The following is a 16,766-nucleotide window of genomic DNA, read 5'->3' on the forward strand; positions in this document are numbered from 1 at the left end:
ACAATATATATTTTTGTATAATGCGATACAATAATAATTTCCGAAAGAAGGTTAGATAGGCTTTTGCAACAATAATATATGAGAGGAAGGGAGGAATCAGATCAGAGCTCCGGCTCCGGCTGGGAGTTCAAGGAATTTTCTGGAGCTAGACAATGAGCTGAGTTGGAGCAAGTGAATCAATTGCAGCACAAATCCAATTGATCTATCCATCATATTGATATCTGGACTTATTAGGCAGTCAAGAGTTGAAAAGAACAAATTAAGACTACATTTGGAACACAGACGCAAGATGAGTTAATTGACTAGAAAACCGTCAGCTAAAATGTAGCTTGAAAACAGAATGAGTTTGCAGGACTTACAGTATGCAAAAGAGATCAATGTCACTAGGGGATTTTGATAAACAGAAGTTATTTGGGAAAGAATGGCAACTAAATTTGTAGACAATCTTATGAGTTTGGTGTCCCAGTCTGTCTCTCCCAGTGCCCTGGAACTCGATCCCAAGACTCCAACTGCAGCCTTGACCAACAAGAGCTTTGAGCATTGCAAGAACAAAGAAAGACTGTTTTTGTGCTTGGGGGGAGGCAAGCACTGTTTTCCGGAAGAAAAACATCATCCTCAGAGATGAGTACAGACACGTGAAACATGAAGTGTCCAACAACCAAACTGAACTCCTTGCTGAGGCGTTACCAAACTTGGTGGGTCTTGGGTCAAAGTGGATGGAAGCTTGCTTGGCACTGAGTTTGACATAACTGAGGAGTTTTGATAATATGGCATTAATGTATGGAATAGATTTGGATAATACAGATAGTATACTAAAACGGTAGGAAACAAGCAGTGGGATGAGATATTTTGGTTCGTCAAACTTAAAAGGAGTTGAAATTTAGCCAAGTAAAATTTTTAAATTGGGAATAAGACATTTGGACCCAATTGAATTCAGTCAAAAGGGGGCTAGGTTGCTCAATGTACCTAATCAATACAATAGTTATTAGTTAATTACACCTCAGTGGAAATTATCTTGTCAGAGAGTTGTGTCCATTAAAAGGAGAGTTAAACTGTGCACTGATACACTTTGTTAGTCCCTTTTGATCCCTGATGACACAATTTAACACGTTGTGTGAATGTGTCAAAGTGGGGGAGAGTGAGTGTAAATGAGTAAGTAGAATCAATTTGTAAATTATGAGATTCAATGTTTTTTCAAATGTACTTGTTTTTGAAGCCTCAACAGGGCATGTAAGAATTCAACATACAGTGATGGAAGGAGCAGAAGGATCTCAAAAGGAAGGGAGTGAACTAGAGGCAACAACATGGAATGGATACATTGCGTGGTAACAATTTAGGGATGATAAGGTTTAACTTTTATTTTTTATAAGACAAACAGCTAACGGTGATGAACCATACAGCTACAAGATAAGCAACACATATTTAGAAGGTCATTTAATGTAGGAGATAATAGACCAATTCCAAGGAATAGGGAATATGTTTGATAAAAGAATAATAATAACTAGATAATGCAATTTCTGGAGAAATTGCGCGTGAAGGTGAAGAAACTGAATAACGTCTGGGGGAATGCTGCAGAATGATGTTGGAATGAGTTGAATTATTTGAAAAATTTAGAAATTAGAGGTGAAACCGAAATTTTGTAAAGTTTTGTGAAATTTTGCGGAAATTTTAAACGTGAAAACGTGAAATTTGGCAATTTTGGGAATGTCGAGGATATTTCCGAATGTTATTTGAATGTGCTGAATGATGTGAATTTCAAACTGGAACGACGTAAATGTGGAATGTTGAATGTGCCATTAAGAATGAATGGGGAAAAATTTGTCGTAAATTTGCGAATTTTGCAAAAACGGAAAATGAACGAGAAAATGGAAGCCCTCATCTCGTAAATATTTGGAATACCTCAAAAGTGGAATGGAGTGAATCGGTTGAATTATGTGGAAGTAGTAGAAGGACAGAAAAGTGAGGAGAATAAAATAGAAGAAGAAGAAGAAGAAGAAGAAGAAGAAAGTGAATGGTGTAAAATAACATATGTGTGAAGGCCTATTATTAAATATGAATATTAAAAGAAATTGAGCAGTTGAACCATTTTGAGAAAATGTGGAATGATTTGAACATGAATTGAATTGAACATGAGACATAGATAACTGAAAGATACACTTATAAGATAACGTATTCCAGGGGTTAAACTAGGCAGTTATAGCCTCACTGATGTGGAATACGCAGATGACACCACGCTATTTTGCTCCAACCCTGATCAGTTGAAAGAAGCCTTGGAAATCTACCAAGGGGAAACCAACAAGCTGGGTCTGAAGGTCAGCTGGCCCAAAACGAAACTGATGCACATTGGAGGCCCATCCCTTCTGCCGCTGCATATCAATGGAGAAGAAGTCCATTTTGTAACATTCTTTACCTACATTGGCTCCATAATCACCAGCAACGGCAACATGCTACCAGAAATAAATCGGAGACGTGCTCTGGCAGCCACTACCATGAAAACACTCTGGAAATCACTGTGGAGACATCACTCTATATCAGGGGTCTCAAACTCATGGCCCGCGTGCCAATTGCGGCCCTCGGGACAATATTTTGCGGCCCCCTGCGTGACATCTAAGCTGTGTGTTAGTGCGGCCCGCGAATTTCTTATCGCACATGCATCTGGCCGTTTTACTTTTTTTGACACGTATGGGCTCCCGTAGCTCAGGCTCGCGACAACTGGGCGAATTAGCAATTGGCTAATTGGCGAATTAGCACTTTGACATGTTTGAACGAGCGAGTGGAGGGAATTATCTTGTCACTGTCACCTAGTGCTGTACATTGTTTGTCAGCCCCCGTCATGTCTGTTTCAAAACCTGCCGTGAAGAGAAAAGTTGCGGATGAGCACAGGCAATTTCAGGAGAAGTGGGAGGCGGGATATTTTTTTGTTGAGCACAGGAACGTCGCAACCTCTCTAATATGCATGGGTAAAGTTGCTGTTAACAAAGAGTTTAACATCAGACGTCATTACTCAACTAAACATGACTCCTGATGAGTATGCAAAATACCTGGGAGATGAGCGAGAGGATCGGGTCGCCAAACTTAAATAATCTCTACTGAGGCAACAAGTTTTTTTCAAAAAAACAAGCAAAGAGAACGAAGCGGCTGTGAAAGCTAGCTATGTTGTGAGTGAAATGATAGCAAAAGCTGGAAATGGATTCAGGCACAGCATTCAGTGGTGAGAAGTATGCTGATACCATTACAAGAAGAATTTGATCACAGGTTTGCAGACTTCAAGACACACAGAGCCACTTTTAACATTTTTGCTGACCCCTTCTCCTTTGATGTTGAGGATGCCCCCCCTGTTCTGCAGATGGAGCTAATTGACCTGCAGTGCAATACTGAACTCAAAGCCAAGTTCAGGGAAGTGAGTGGAAGAACAGTGGAGCTTGGACAATTTTTGAGAGAACTGCCCCCCAGCTTCCCTGAGCTTTCCAGGATGTTCAAGCGGACCATGTGCCTTTTTGGCAGCACCTATCTGTGTGAAAAGCTCTTCTCCACAATGAACTTCAATAAGTCAAAGTACAGGTCCAGAATTAAAGATGAGCATCTTAAAGCCATACTGAGGGTCTCAGTTGCCTCCTCCCTCAAGAAGCGTTGCCAAGTCTCTGGCAGCAAGGAGTAGGAGGAAGTAGAAATGAAGCCTATGTTCTGAAGAACTGTTCCTGTTCTTCATGTTCTGCATGTTCTGACTGTTAATTTGTTCAAATTGAGAAGATTGGATCAGGACCTTTTTTATGGATTACTTTTGTGGATTACGATTTGATGCGGCCCAGCCTCACCCAGACTCTACCTCCAGCGGCCCCCAGGTAAATTGAGTTTGAGACCCCTGCTCTATATCAAGAGAGACCAAACTAAGGATATATAACTCCTCAGTCTTGTCCATCCTCCTTTACAGAGCAGAAACCTGGCCTCTCAACAAGACCCAGGCTGCCAGAATCGATGGCTTTGACACCAGAGCACTGCGCACTATAGAGGGGATAAAATGGACAGATAAAGTCCCCAACTCTTTGCTGCGGGAACGCACCCAACAGCCCCCAGCATCCCACCTGGCAGCACAACGTCGACTGCGCTGGTATGGCCATGTCAAAAGACTCCCCCTTGAACACCCGACTCACGCTATCCTCAATTTCCAACCAAAAATTGCCGGCTGGAAACAGTGCACTCGATGGATCGATGCCGTCACCATGGACCTACATCACCAGGGCCTGTCGCTAGCTGAAGCTGAGCCCCTAGCACTGGACCGAACCAACTGGCGAAGACCAACTACCGTAATTTCCAGTGTATAAGCCGCACCGGTGTGTAAGCCGCAACAGCTAAAATTCGGGGATATTTTAGTTGTTTTCTTACATAAGCCGCACCGGACTATAAGCCGCACGTGCACCCGAGTTTTTTTTACAAAGAAAGACAGTACACAGAAAGCCTTTTTGAAGTTTGAATAACATGCTTTAACATGTCTTTCTAAACATTGCCTGTGACGCAGCAGTAGTACCGCAGCAACACGGAAGTGTGCACGCGAGTTATTAACAAAGAAATACTGGACAAAGAAAGCTTTTTTAAAGTTTCAATAACATACCTTAACATTTCTTTCCACTCGGCAGTAATACCGCAGCAACACGGTAGCACAGCACTAACAGGGCTGGTTAAAGTAAAAGTAAAAAAAAGAGCTTCATCGTCTTCATCTTCCTCCTGTGCACTGAAACCGTCGAAGTCTTCCTCCTCAATTTCCGATTGGAATAGCGTTGGATATCCTTCGCCAGACACTTTCTCAGTAAATAAAGCATACCGGTAAAAGCCACTGAGACGCGGCGGTAGCACAGCAGTAACAGGGCTGGTTAAAGTAAAAGTAAAAAAAAGAGCTTCATCGTCTTCATCTTCCTCCTGTGCACTGAAACCGTTGAAGTCTTCCTCCTCAATTTCCGATTGAATAGCGTTAGATATCCTTCGCCACACACTTTCTCAGTATCTCTTTCGTCGTCGTTTTTATCCATTTATTCTAGCATTTTCTATGATGAGGGTCCACGAAATAAAGAAAAGGGTGCCGCAACACAATGTCATCAACATTGACTGCCTTTAGCTTAAAATTATATGCATTTCTTTTGTCCCCCATAATGACGGTTTGTGTATAAAAGCTTCCTTTCAGTAATGTCCGTCTTGATCGCATTCTGCGTGATGCGCGAAATGTTGTAAACAAACTAGCACGGCGCATTATCTCTTCTTCGCCTGTCTCGCTCTTGCTTCCTGCTAGAGCGCCCCCTGGAGGCCGGAGGCCGTAAAAATCCATAAGTACGCCGCATTCATTTAAGCCTCAGGGTTCAAAGTAACCTTCTGAATAAAATGCATTAAAAGTTCACATTCATTACAACTTGTTTTTGGTGAGCAAAATGTCAGAAGAATTGAATTTAAATGCTGATTGATTGGGTTTTAATACAATGCAGATGGTCTAAACAGCGCCACTGCTTTGTGTAATCTCTGAGTCACATGAGTCAGAGTAAGAGAAAGGGTTTAGAGCACAGGTGTCAAACTTAAGGCCCCGGGGGCCAGATATGGCCCGCCACATCATTCTATGTGGCCCACGAAGACAAATTGTGCATCAAATTCGTGTGTCATTACTAGAATTGCAAATTGTCTTCACTTTTAATATCTTTTTTTTTAAATATTTGACCAGTTTTTAATCGTCTGATTTGAAAACGAGTTATTTGTCAGTTTGTTTTGTAGCTTTTACTGTATATAATAGTGTTAAGAGTAAAAGTGATCAAGTCATCACAAAAATCACAAAAAAAAAAATCTTATATAAGCTGCACCTGACTATAAGCCGCAGGGTTCAAAATTTTGGAAAAAAGTCGTGGCTTATACACCGGAAATTACGGTAAACTGATTGGCTCTACGCATGGCGGTACCCCCGTCGCTGAGCAAGAGAACTGATGATGATGAAGGCAAAGGGACCGTTGGAGCCTTTTCCTGCATTATAGCATGCCACAGGTTTTTCACTCACACACTCGAGTTTAACAGGAGAATTTAGGCGAGACCTCCTCCTCATGGCGGTTTCTTGCTGACATTGAAATTTTTGATCATGTATCACCTTTTGCAACCCCCACCCCGTCCTCCCTCATTAACTCTCTTAATGCTAGGTATTTATGCTCTTGCTCTCTTTATCGTTTCTCCACTGCTATGGCTCAAATTACGAACTCCCATCCAATTGGTACAACTTTCCGACGCACATTCTCATGACACCTGCACGGACATTGATACTCTCATACCTACAGCCACCACTCTTCCCCCAACCACGACATAAGCACGTGTATCATCTGTGTTCGTTTTACATGGTTTATGGATTTTTGATTCCGCTCTTTGTGTAACGGACTGATTACGGACTGATTACTCCTGTAATTGAGAGCCACGAGTTAGATTGACCGGCCGCTTATCAGATGTTCCAATATTCCCGTGCTCATGACACACTTTGTTAGTTTGCCCTTGCCTTTTGGTTGACCTCTGTTGAGGTCAAAAAGGGGACTGAAAAGGGAGCAACAGCAATATCTAAATATTCTATATTAATTCTATATTAATTTACCGTAATTGCTGGACTATAAACCGCACCGGATTATAAACCGCACCAGCTAAAATTCTGGGATATTTCAGTTTTTTTTTCTTACATAAGCCGCCCCGGACTATAAGCCACACATGCACACGAGTTTTTTGCAAAGAAAGACAGTACATAGAAAGCCTTTTTAACGTTTTAATAACATACTTGAACATGTCTTTCTAAACATTGCCTGTGACGCAGCAGTAGTACCGCAGCAACGCGGAAGTGTGCACGGGAGTTATTAGCAAAGAGAGACTGGACACAGAAAGATTTTTAAAGCTTTAATAACATACCTTAACATTTCTTTCCAAACACTGCCTGTGACGCGGCAGTAATACCGCAGCAACACGGAAGTAACACAGCAAAGTCACTGAGACGTGGCAGTAACACAGCAGCAACACAGCAGCAACACGGTACCACAGCACTAACAGGGCTGGTTAAAAAAAACATACCAGTAAATGTAAAAAAAGAGCCGTCTTCATCTTCCTCCTGTGCACTGAAACCCTCGAAGTCTTCCTCCTTAGTGTCCGATTGGAATAGCGTTAGATATCCTTCGCCTCACACCTTCTCAGTCTCTCTTTCGTCGTCGCTTTTATGCATTTCTTTGAGTGTGAAGAGGGTCTGTTCATGCTAATCTTATTCATGCACGAAGCGCTAAATTACATTAAACTAGCGAGCGACACATATAGCTTAAAAGCGGCATCATATGCATTTCTTTTGTCCCCCATAATGACGGTTTGTGTATAAAAGCTTCCTGTCTTTGTGTGAGCGCAGGTGTGTGCGCGATGCGCAAGACGATCAAAACACAAACTAGCACTAGTCTTCTTTGGCGCATTATCTCTTCTTCGTCTGTCTTGCTCTTGCTTCCTGCTAGAGCGCCCTCTGGAGACCGGAGGCCGTAAAAATCCATAAGTACGCTCCAGAGTAGACACAAGATAATGTCATCAACATCGACTGCCTTTGGCTTAAAAGCGGCATCATATGCATTTCTTTTGTCCCCCATGATGACGGTTTGTGTATAAAGGCTTCCTTTCAGTAATGTCCGTCTTGATCGAGTTCTGCGTGATGCGCGAAATGTAAACACAAACTAGCGCGTCTTCTTCGGCGCACTATCTCTTCTTCGCCTGTCTCGCTCTTGCTTCTTGCTAGAGCGCCCCCTGGAGGCCGGAGGCCGTAAAAATCCATAAGTACGCCGCACCGCCGTTTAAGGTTCAAAGTAGCCTTCTGAATAAAATGCATTAAAAGTTCACATTCATTACAACTTGTTTTTGGTGAGCAAAATGTCAGAAGAATTTAATTTAAATCCTGATTGATTGGGTTTGAATACAATGCAGATGGTCCAAACAGCGCCACTTTGTGTAATCTCTGAGTGACATGGCAGAGTAAGAAAAAGGGTTTAGAGCACAGGTGTCAAACTCAAGGCCCGGGGGCCAGATACGGCCCGCCACATCATTCTATGTGGCCCGCGAAGACAAATTGTTCATCAAATTCGTGTGTCATTCATTACTAGAATTGCAAATTGTCTTCACTTTTAATAATATCTTTTTTTTTAAATATTTGACCAGTTTTTACTCGTCTGATTTGAAAACGAGTTATTTGTCAGTTTGTTTTGTAGCTTTTACTGTATATAATAGTGGTAAGAGTAAAAGTGATCAAGTCATCACAAAAATCACGAAAAAAATCTTATACAAGCCGCACCTGACTATAAATTGCAGGGTCCAAAATTTTGGAAAAAAGTCGCGGCTTATAGTCCGAAAATTACGGTATACAAACATAGTTGCTCCATCAGAGAACAGACACGGCACACACAGCTTTCTTTAAAGTCCCAATGATTGTCACACACACATCTGGGTGTGGTGAAATTTGTTCTCTGCATTTAACTCATCCACGTGTGATTTTGATCCATCCCCTGGGGGAGAGGGGAGCAGTGAGCAGCAGCGGTGCCGCGCTCGGGAATCATTTGGTGATCTAACCCCCCAGTCCTTCTACACTGCCATCATCCAGTCTGTCCTCTGCACCTCCATCACTGTCTGGTTTGGATCGGCCTCCAAACAAGACAAGCACAGACTGCAACGGACAATAAGGACTGCAGAAAAGATAATTGGAATCAACCTCCCATCTATCCAAGACTTGTACCTGTCCAGGACCAGGAAACGTGCAAGTAACATCTCTACAGACCCTTCTCACCCAGGTTGCAGTCTGTTTGAACTACTCCCCTCCAGACCGCGGTATAGAGCTCTGTTCACTAAAACCAGCAGACACAGAGACAGCTTCTTCCCCCAGGCTGTTGCTCTGATGAACTCACACCACTCTTAGAGTCTCAGAGTCATTACTGTGCAATAACATCCTGCTCTCCACACCTTTTTTGTCTATACTGTTTGTACTATGTATCCTCTCTGCATCCATTGCAGCCTGGTCATCCTAGAAGAGGGACCCTCCCATCTGTGGTCTCTTCTCAAGGTTTCTCATTTCCCCTAGCTGGAGTTTTGAGTTTTTCCTTGCCCTCTTGGGAGTTTAAGATCAGGGGATGTTTGAGAATATCTTCCATTTTTCACATTTCCTGAGTGTTGTTGTTAGTCACCTAAATGTTGAACAGTGGCTGTGATTTACCGAAGTCAAAGTCCTTGTTTGGCACGCTCAAACATGGCAAATAAAAAACTCTTGAATCTTGAATTCCAACCCTTGATGCTGAGTGCCAAGCAGGGAGAAAATGCGTCCCATTTTTACAGTCTTTGGTATGACCCGGCCGGTAACTTTTCCATTACACATAAGGCAGAGCTCATTAACGTCATGACACATTGATACAAAACATTCAGTAGATAACAAGACATTCTTATGAGGATATGTTTTTCCTTCTTTTCCCCTCCCTTTTCTTCCCTTCCGTATTCCTGCTTGCGGAGAGTATAAAACCTTCTGATCTGGAGTCTGACGTGGTTGTTCTCATCTGCTGAAGTGCACTTGTACTGACTGCCATGAAGCAACCCAAGATCTTGCAAATAAAGAACCAACTATTACTCCACATCTTTGTTTTCTTTGCTCAACGACGGACATCTTGAACAAAACGCAACAGTACCAGTTAGGATGTTAAGATAACAGAGGAGATCAAAGAACATTCTACAATTCTTTGGTTGAGTAATAGTTTTTCACTCAATTAGCACATTTTATTTACGGAATCAACTCTATTGATTGTCTTCTTTAAGTTATCTTTTGAGGTAAACTGATAAACTGGAGTCACAAAATGGAAGCTTTCTCATGTAATGCACAAAAAAAGCGGTCCATGAGGAAGTAAAATGGATGTAAATAATGCAGAGGTTAAAATCCTCCAGAAACAGCCTTACAAATGTTTTATAAGGAAGGGCATTTCCTAAATGTCGAGGACGCACTAATACGATACACCTAAATCTTCTGAGTTCATGCATTGTGTTGGTTTTGTTCTTTGAACAAGGTGATGTTCATGCACGGCTCATTTTGTGGACCAGTGAAAAACATCTTTTATCTTTCACTAAAGAGGGATTCGATGAATGCGCATATGAAACTGGTGGGGTTTGGTACCTCCAACAAGGTTAAGAACCACTGCGCTAAGGTTTACGTGCTAGTCATTTAGCTTCGTACGGTCTTTATATTATCCATTTAAAATACTACTTGAAATTGTATTCACAACAAAAAAAAGGGTCCATAACTAAACCGTGTTAGACAGAAAGTCGCGTGGTATCGAAGCGTGTAAAATCGAGATTCAGGTGTGTTACCTTGGCTAACGATTCTCTAATTCAAAGTAAAAATGCTAAAACATCATCAACATTTATAACTCTTTGAGCTATGATCTTTATTACTATTACAGGCTCAATCAAATGTCTGTATGCAACGCATTACAAAAAAAGTGTGATGATAGACAAATGACTATGAATTTGTTGCATTCTGAATGGTCATATAGTCCACAGAACATAGTGGGATATACTCAACATATGTATTGAGGATTTAAAAGTTTATTTCGACAAGGAACAAAGACTGCTGATTAAGATTAATAATACAAATTGGCAAACCACTAGTATTACAGCATAACTAAAAATTAGGGCTAAACTAAGGAGGAAAAACAAACTTTTAATGAATTTGACATTTCAGAATGCACTAGATGTTTACCAGATAGAATAATAACTGATTGCGACTGATTTGAACTGATTTTTTACAGACTGCAGGTTGATAATACATTGTATGAAAAACTTTGTACAGTCCATGTTTTGAAACGATGAACAGAAATTTACCTGATATGTCAGAATGATGACTTTTTTTTCATTATGTTTAAAAAAGAATTGGAACAATCCTGTTTGACAGATTTTACCTTTTTTACGTGCTGTGTCCTCGGGGTCCAGATTCCGGCTCACTGTCACCACCTTGATCAAAAGCCGGTTCCCACCCTGGCGGATCATGTTGACCACCTGTCTGTGGCCCACCTTCACCACATTCTCCTGATTCACCTACCACATGCAAACACGCAAGAACAGAAACAGAGTGATAGTTGCAATTAAACGAATAAATATGCACATCAACTGGGTGTATAGTAATAAATCTCTAAATTCATCATCATTTTGGATGTAATATGACTTGTCAGATTTTTTCATCCTGAGCCCTGCCCATTCTTCTTTGTGTCTGTGTTGTGGTTTCTAGTACGTGCATCCTCATCCTCTTTGTGATCCGAAACCTGACAAGCAATTACATTGGTATTTTGCATTCCCTTTTAAAGCTTGTTGTCATTGCACCATGGTTCATTGCTCCTTAAATGGCGCATTCAGCACGTTGCACAGATGAAGAGTTTTCTGCTGAGGAGACACGATATCATTTATTACTTCTCACTTGAAACTTCAAGTGTTGCTTTTACTGGAGTGCATTTTTTCTCGTATTAAGTTTAAAACAACAGTTTGTAGTATTGACTACATACGTAGCACAGGTGTTAAACTCAAGGCCCGAGGTCCAGATCTGTTCTAGTACATCAATTTATGTGGCCTTATTTGCACTTGATTTTTCATGCTAAAATACCAAAATTGTAAATTTTCTTCACTTTGAAAAATGTTGACATTTGTGTTTTGTGTTACTGATCTCCCTTTTAAAAATAAATACTATAACTGAATAATAATAACTATAACTAATACTGATAACTGAACAAACAGTTTTACTGGCCTCCAATTTCAAAACTAGTGCTTCAACAATTTGTTATGTTTATGTAATATGAGGTGACCAAACGTATTTTTTTTTTATTTGGGTTCCTGCTATATCGTAATGAAAAGTCAAGTCAAGTCAAATGTATTTATACAGCCCTCAATCACACAAAAAAGTCTCAAAGGGCTTCACATGCCTACACTTGACAATATTGACGACCTCTCTTAATTTTAAGGTAAGGAAAAACTAAAACTACTAAAACAGAAACAAAAAAAAAACATCAGAGAAAAAAAAAATTCTTGAGCAGGGGCCACAGATCGGGGAGTCCCCCCTTCAAGGACGACAATGGGCAACATTTACTCATAATATGATGGTAACCAATATTAGTTAAAATTTTAGTATGTCCAATGAAAACATAAAAACATTTAAAATGTTACCAGTCAAATAGTATCACAAGATGTTTGTGCCGATTGCATTGTTAAACATTTTAAGTGTTTTTCTTTTTTGTTCCTCATGAAGTCCAAAGTTTAATGTGCATGCTAAGAATTCATTGCCGTTTCACTCTGTAATTGTATGCATTTGTACAATTTTGGCCAGTGGGCATTTCATATGCTTAAATGCTGTTGTTGCAATGTTAGTGCCTAATCTCTTCTCAAAGTTAAAAGGGTCGCAGCAACATTCTTGCTCAGCCGTAAACAAAATTCTCGGCAGTGCCTAAATTTTTGTGTGTTCACCAACTTTGCCGCTTCACTTATTTACACTGATTCTACTACATGACCTTCCCCCCCTTCTAAACTCCAAAAAATGTATTTACGTATGCTTGTCGGAGTTGCAGACAATCTGAAGGGTCAAAGTTTAAAATACTGCCTTTTTGCAAAAATGTAGTTATTTTCTAATAAAGTCTTTCCAATAAAAAATGCTTGTTTTTTTAAGTATAAAATAAAAATAAAAAAGTAAATGAAACAGAATGGCAACAACAACAAAAATATTATTTGTGGTATTCGACAGACAGACAGACAGACAGACAGACAGACAGACAGACAGACAGACAGACAGACAGAGACAGACAGAGACAGACAGAGACAGACAGACAGACAGACAGACTGACTGACTGACTGACTGACTGACTGACTGACTGACTGACTGACTGACTGACTGACTGACTGACTGACTGACGTGACCAAAGAGATTCTCGCTGGGAGGTTCTATATTGTCTCAAGATCCTTCAACCTACAAGTTTAGTAACATGCAATATTCACGGCATGCCAAAGTGCAATAAATCAATCTCTGCCCACGCTGTCTTCAAAGATAATTACAACACAGTTCAGCACCAAAAATTGGACGAACATAACCTAGGCAAACATAAAATGCATTTTTTTTTAAAACAAATGATTTATTAGTGGAAAAAAAACATGTTAAGCTACCCAGACTTGTGTGAAAGGTTACTTCTCCCGCTTGTTAAATCATGAAGTAAACTGTGGCTAATCACTTTCTTTGGAAAGGCGAGTTCCTTTTCACCGACTACACCCAAGCCTGATTACCTGTAGAGCTGTTTGATCAAGAAATCACTTAAATATAAAATGTGCGCAAAAATTAAGTCAGCCAAAAGATCTCAAAAGCTGCAATGAAATTCCACAATGTACAGAAATTCAAAACCAGATGGGAAATTAAGCACCGTATTTTTCGCACCAAAAGGCGCACTGGATTATAAGGCACACCCTCAATTTTTTATTTGAGAAATTATTTCATTTATAGGGCGCACTGGATTAAAAGGCGCATAAAATAGAAGCTATACTGCAACAAACTGAGGTTAACTAGGGTTGCGGCATGCATCCACTAGCCAATAACCAATGAGCCCTCTGTAAACAATCGCGTTTCTCAAACTATCTCCTATAAAATGATCGGAACTGACTAAAGTTACTTGTGTTTCCCTTCCATATTGATCCGTAAATTTACTCGAAACACTAACGGAGCAGCCTATATTGAGTTGAAATAGCCTCGTGCGTATAGCAGCTATCATTATAGCATTAGCCACCCGCAAACTCCCATGAGCCTCAGCTCGCAGACTCCCATGAGCCACAGCAAAGTGTCGTGGCAGCCCCCTGTAAACAATCGCGTTTCACAAACTATCTCCTATAAAATGATCGGAACTGACTAAAGTTCGCTCTAACACATTGGTACTGCTTACTTAGTATGTTTCCTTTCTATATCGATCCGTAAATTTACTCGAAACATTAACGGAGCAGCCTATTTTGAGATGAAATAGCCTCGTGCATGTAAACAATCATGTTTAAAGTCCCAATGATCATCGTCACACACACATCTGGGTGTGGTGAAATTTGTCCTCTGCATTTAACCCATCCCCATGTGATTTTGATCCATCCCGTGGGAGCAGTGAGCAGCAGCGGTGCCGCGCTCGGGAATCATTTGGTGATCTAACCCCCCAATTCCAACCCTTAATGCTGAGTGCCAAGCAGGGAGGCAATGGGTCCCATTTTTATAGTCTTTGGTATGACCCGGCCGGGGTTTGAACCCACAACCTTCCAGTCTCAGGGCGGACACTCTACTACTAGGCCACTGAGCTAGCAACACTCAAACACTCTCCCATAAAAGTGATGGGAACCGACTAAAGACTGATTTAACACATTGGTGCTGCATATTTATGATTCCGTTGGATATTGATCCGTAAACGTACTCGAAAACATTAACGGAGCAGCGTATTTTGAAATAATATAGCCTCGCGGGTACAACAGCTATTCAATGACGCCCCCTGACCACGGTCCCGTAATGCTGGGAAGCGATGCGACCTTGTAATTTACTAGTCGTACTAAAACCTACTGAAACATTTTGGCAGAGCGCTGTTTACAACCAGTATGGATCAACAAATTCATCAATTGATCCATATATAAGGCGCTCTGCATTATAAGGCGCACTGTGGTTTTTTGAGTAAATTTTAAGTTTTTAAGTGTGCCTAATAGTGCGTAAAATACGGTAATTGACATTCATAGGTTTGGGGGAAAACATTCTAAGAACTTCAGGATTCCAGCAGAGCAAGGTGAGAGCTGTTGTCCACAAATGGAGAAAACATGGAACAGTGATGAACGGCCTGCCTACAAAAAAATACCCAACCAAGAGAGCAGCGACAACTCATCCAGGAGGTCAAAAGGAATCCAGGACAGCGTCATAAGAACTGCTGACCTCCTTTGCCTCAGTTAAGGTCAGTGTTCATGACTTAAACAATAAAACCACTCATGCACGACAACCGTCCAGAGTTGCTGAATTAAAACAATTCTTTAAAGAGGAGTGGACCAAAATATCTCCACAGATTAGTACAAGACACATTGGCATAGACAAAACGTTTAATTTCAACCTGCTACTAAATTTAGAGATCAAGTACTTTCTCCATACAGGTCCAGGTAGTTTTAGAAACTATATTTAGTTTTCTTTCTATAGCTTTTGTCTGCTATCTACATTTGTCTGGCGATCTTAAACATTAGTAAAAATAAAAAATAAAAGATTAAATGTTTAGTCAGCTCCAATGTCTGCTGACAATATGAACTACAATAACATCTGAGATCAGATAGAATGCCCTTTACTATCTCCCTTTTCAACTGTAGAAATTCAGGCTTGATGGACTCTCCCGCACACCTCCATTTCTCAATAATATCTATGGATAGCGTAAGTGTAGGATAATGGAAATGACAGAGGGAGATGGCATGAAAAAGGATTTCAGTGAAAAATCTCTTTTACTCTCACACAGTAAAGCAGTGGGAACACACATCACTGGGACAGGGATTTTATTCATTAGAAACACCACAACAGCTGTTTCACGATGACCTCCTTCACACAAACACGCACATTTATTTTGTATAGAGTTAAAATTACGTAATCAACTTCCGCCACCATATTATACAACAGTGATGGTAACAGATAGAGGCATACATACACGCTCACATGGACAAGAAACCTTTCTTCAACTTAACTAAAAATGCTTTTTATCCTCCTTGCATTTAACTGAAAGTGGTCAGATGGTAATTCATCTGGATTTCAATCCTCTTTGATGATAAGCATGGTTTTCTACTGCAGTTACTGACACCTAATCAATAGCTCAATTCTAATCCGACCAATAAAGGCATAAACTATTACTTTAATCCGGTCTGTGGCGGCTGGGCCGGTTCTATCCAATAAAAGTAGGGAGGAAGAAGGAGAGGGGGACAGAGCAACTCGTTTATTAGAAAGCTTTTACGACTGCAACAATAAATGTTTATTATTATTATTAAGATTTGTGAGGATTTTCCACAAATAACCACTACAGGATTTATAGTCACAGTCAGCTCGGACAGGCCCCAGTACACACATGATAATGAGGACAATCAGTCCTGAAAATGGAGGTAGTATGGATGGATGATTAAGGTGGGCGTTTCGTGACAATGTTGATTTGCTTTCTTTTCTTCAGCACGTGTCTTGTTGCAAGATCTGTACATTTTACCTGTATTTCTATTCGTGAAAACAAGTGAGACGATTTTTATGAAGTCAACATGTCAATGGGGTGGTGCTTAAAAGTGAGATGAAGAAATCATTGGAACACTCAGGAGCAGGTTTATTGTTTCATTGCTGAAGATGCTATACACTGATACTATATCATAATTAATTAATCAGGTCTCGTCCCAATTTTTTAAAAATAAATAAATACAATCTTTTTTTTTTAATTGGTAAGACAGCGGGTCAAGTTTCACTTAATGAGAAAGTTGAACCCACACCTAAACTACAGTCTCTATGCAATCCCTTCACAAACATGCACACATTCTTATGTAAAAATATTACAATCAACGTAAAATAATGAATATGCAGCGCAGTGCGCTTGCAATTTCCCGACGTTGTGAAAGTACACCATGGTGCTTCTGCAGCAAGCATGCGATGAGTGTGATTCAGCTGTCCTTTTTTGTTCTTTAAGCTCTTTTAACGTCACCCGAGATCAGGGGTTTAAATTGTACGGCCC

General features: G+C 40.5%; 1 protein-coding gene across 2 annotated transcripts in view; it reads right to left on the reverse strand.

Annotated features, from left to right (window-relative positions):
- Window positions 1-16,766, reverse strand: part of shank2b (SH3 and multiple ankyrin repeat domains 2b) — a 262,152-nt gene that overhangs the window by 45,874 nt on the left and 199,512 nt on the right. For both annotated transcript variants that reach the window (XM_049717383.2, XM_049717384.2), the window contains one exon: window positions 10,953-11,088. In XM_049717383.2, coding sequence (XP_049573340.1) covers window positions 10,953-11,088 — 136 coding nt within the window. The remainder of the gene's footprint in view (window positions 1-10,952; window positions 11,089-16,766) is intronic.

Source organism: Syngnathus scovelli, chromosome 4 (assembly GCF_024217435.2).
Source record: "Syngnathus scovelli strain Florida chromosome 4, RoL_Ssco_1.2, whole genome shotgun sequence".
NCBI classification, from domain to species: Eukaryota; Metazoa; Chordata; class Actinopteri; order Syngnathiformes; family Syngnathidae; genus Syngnathus; species Syngnathus scovelli.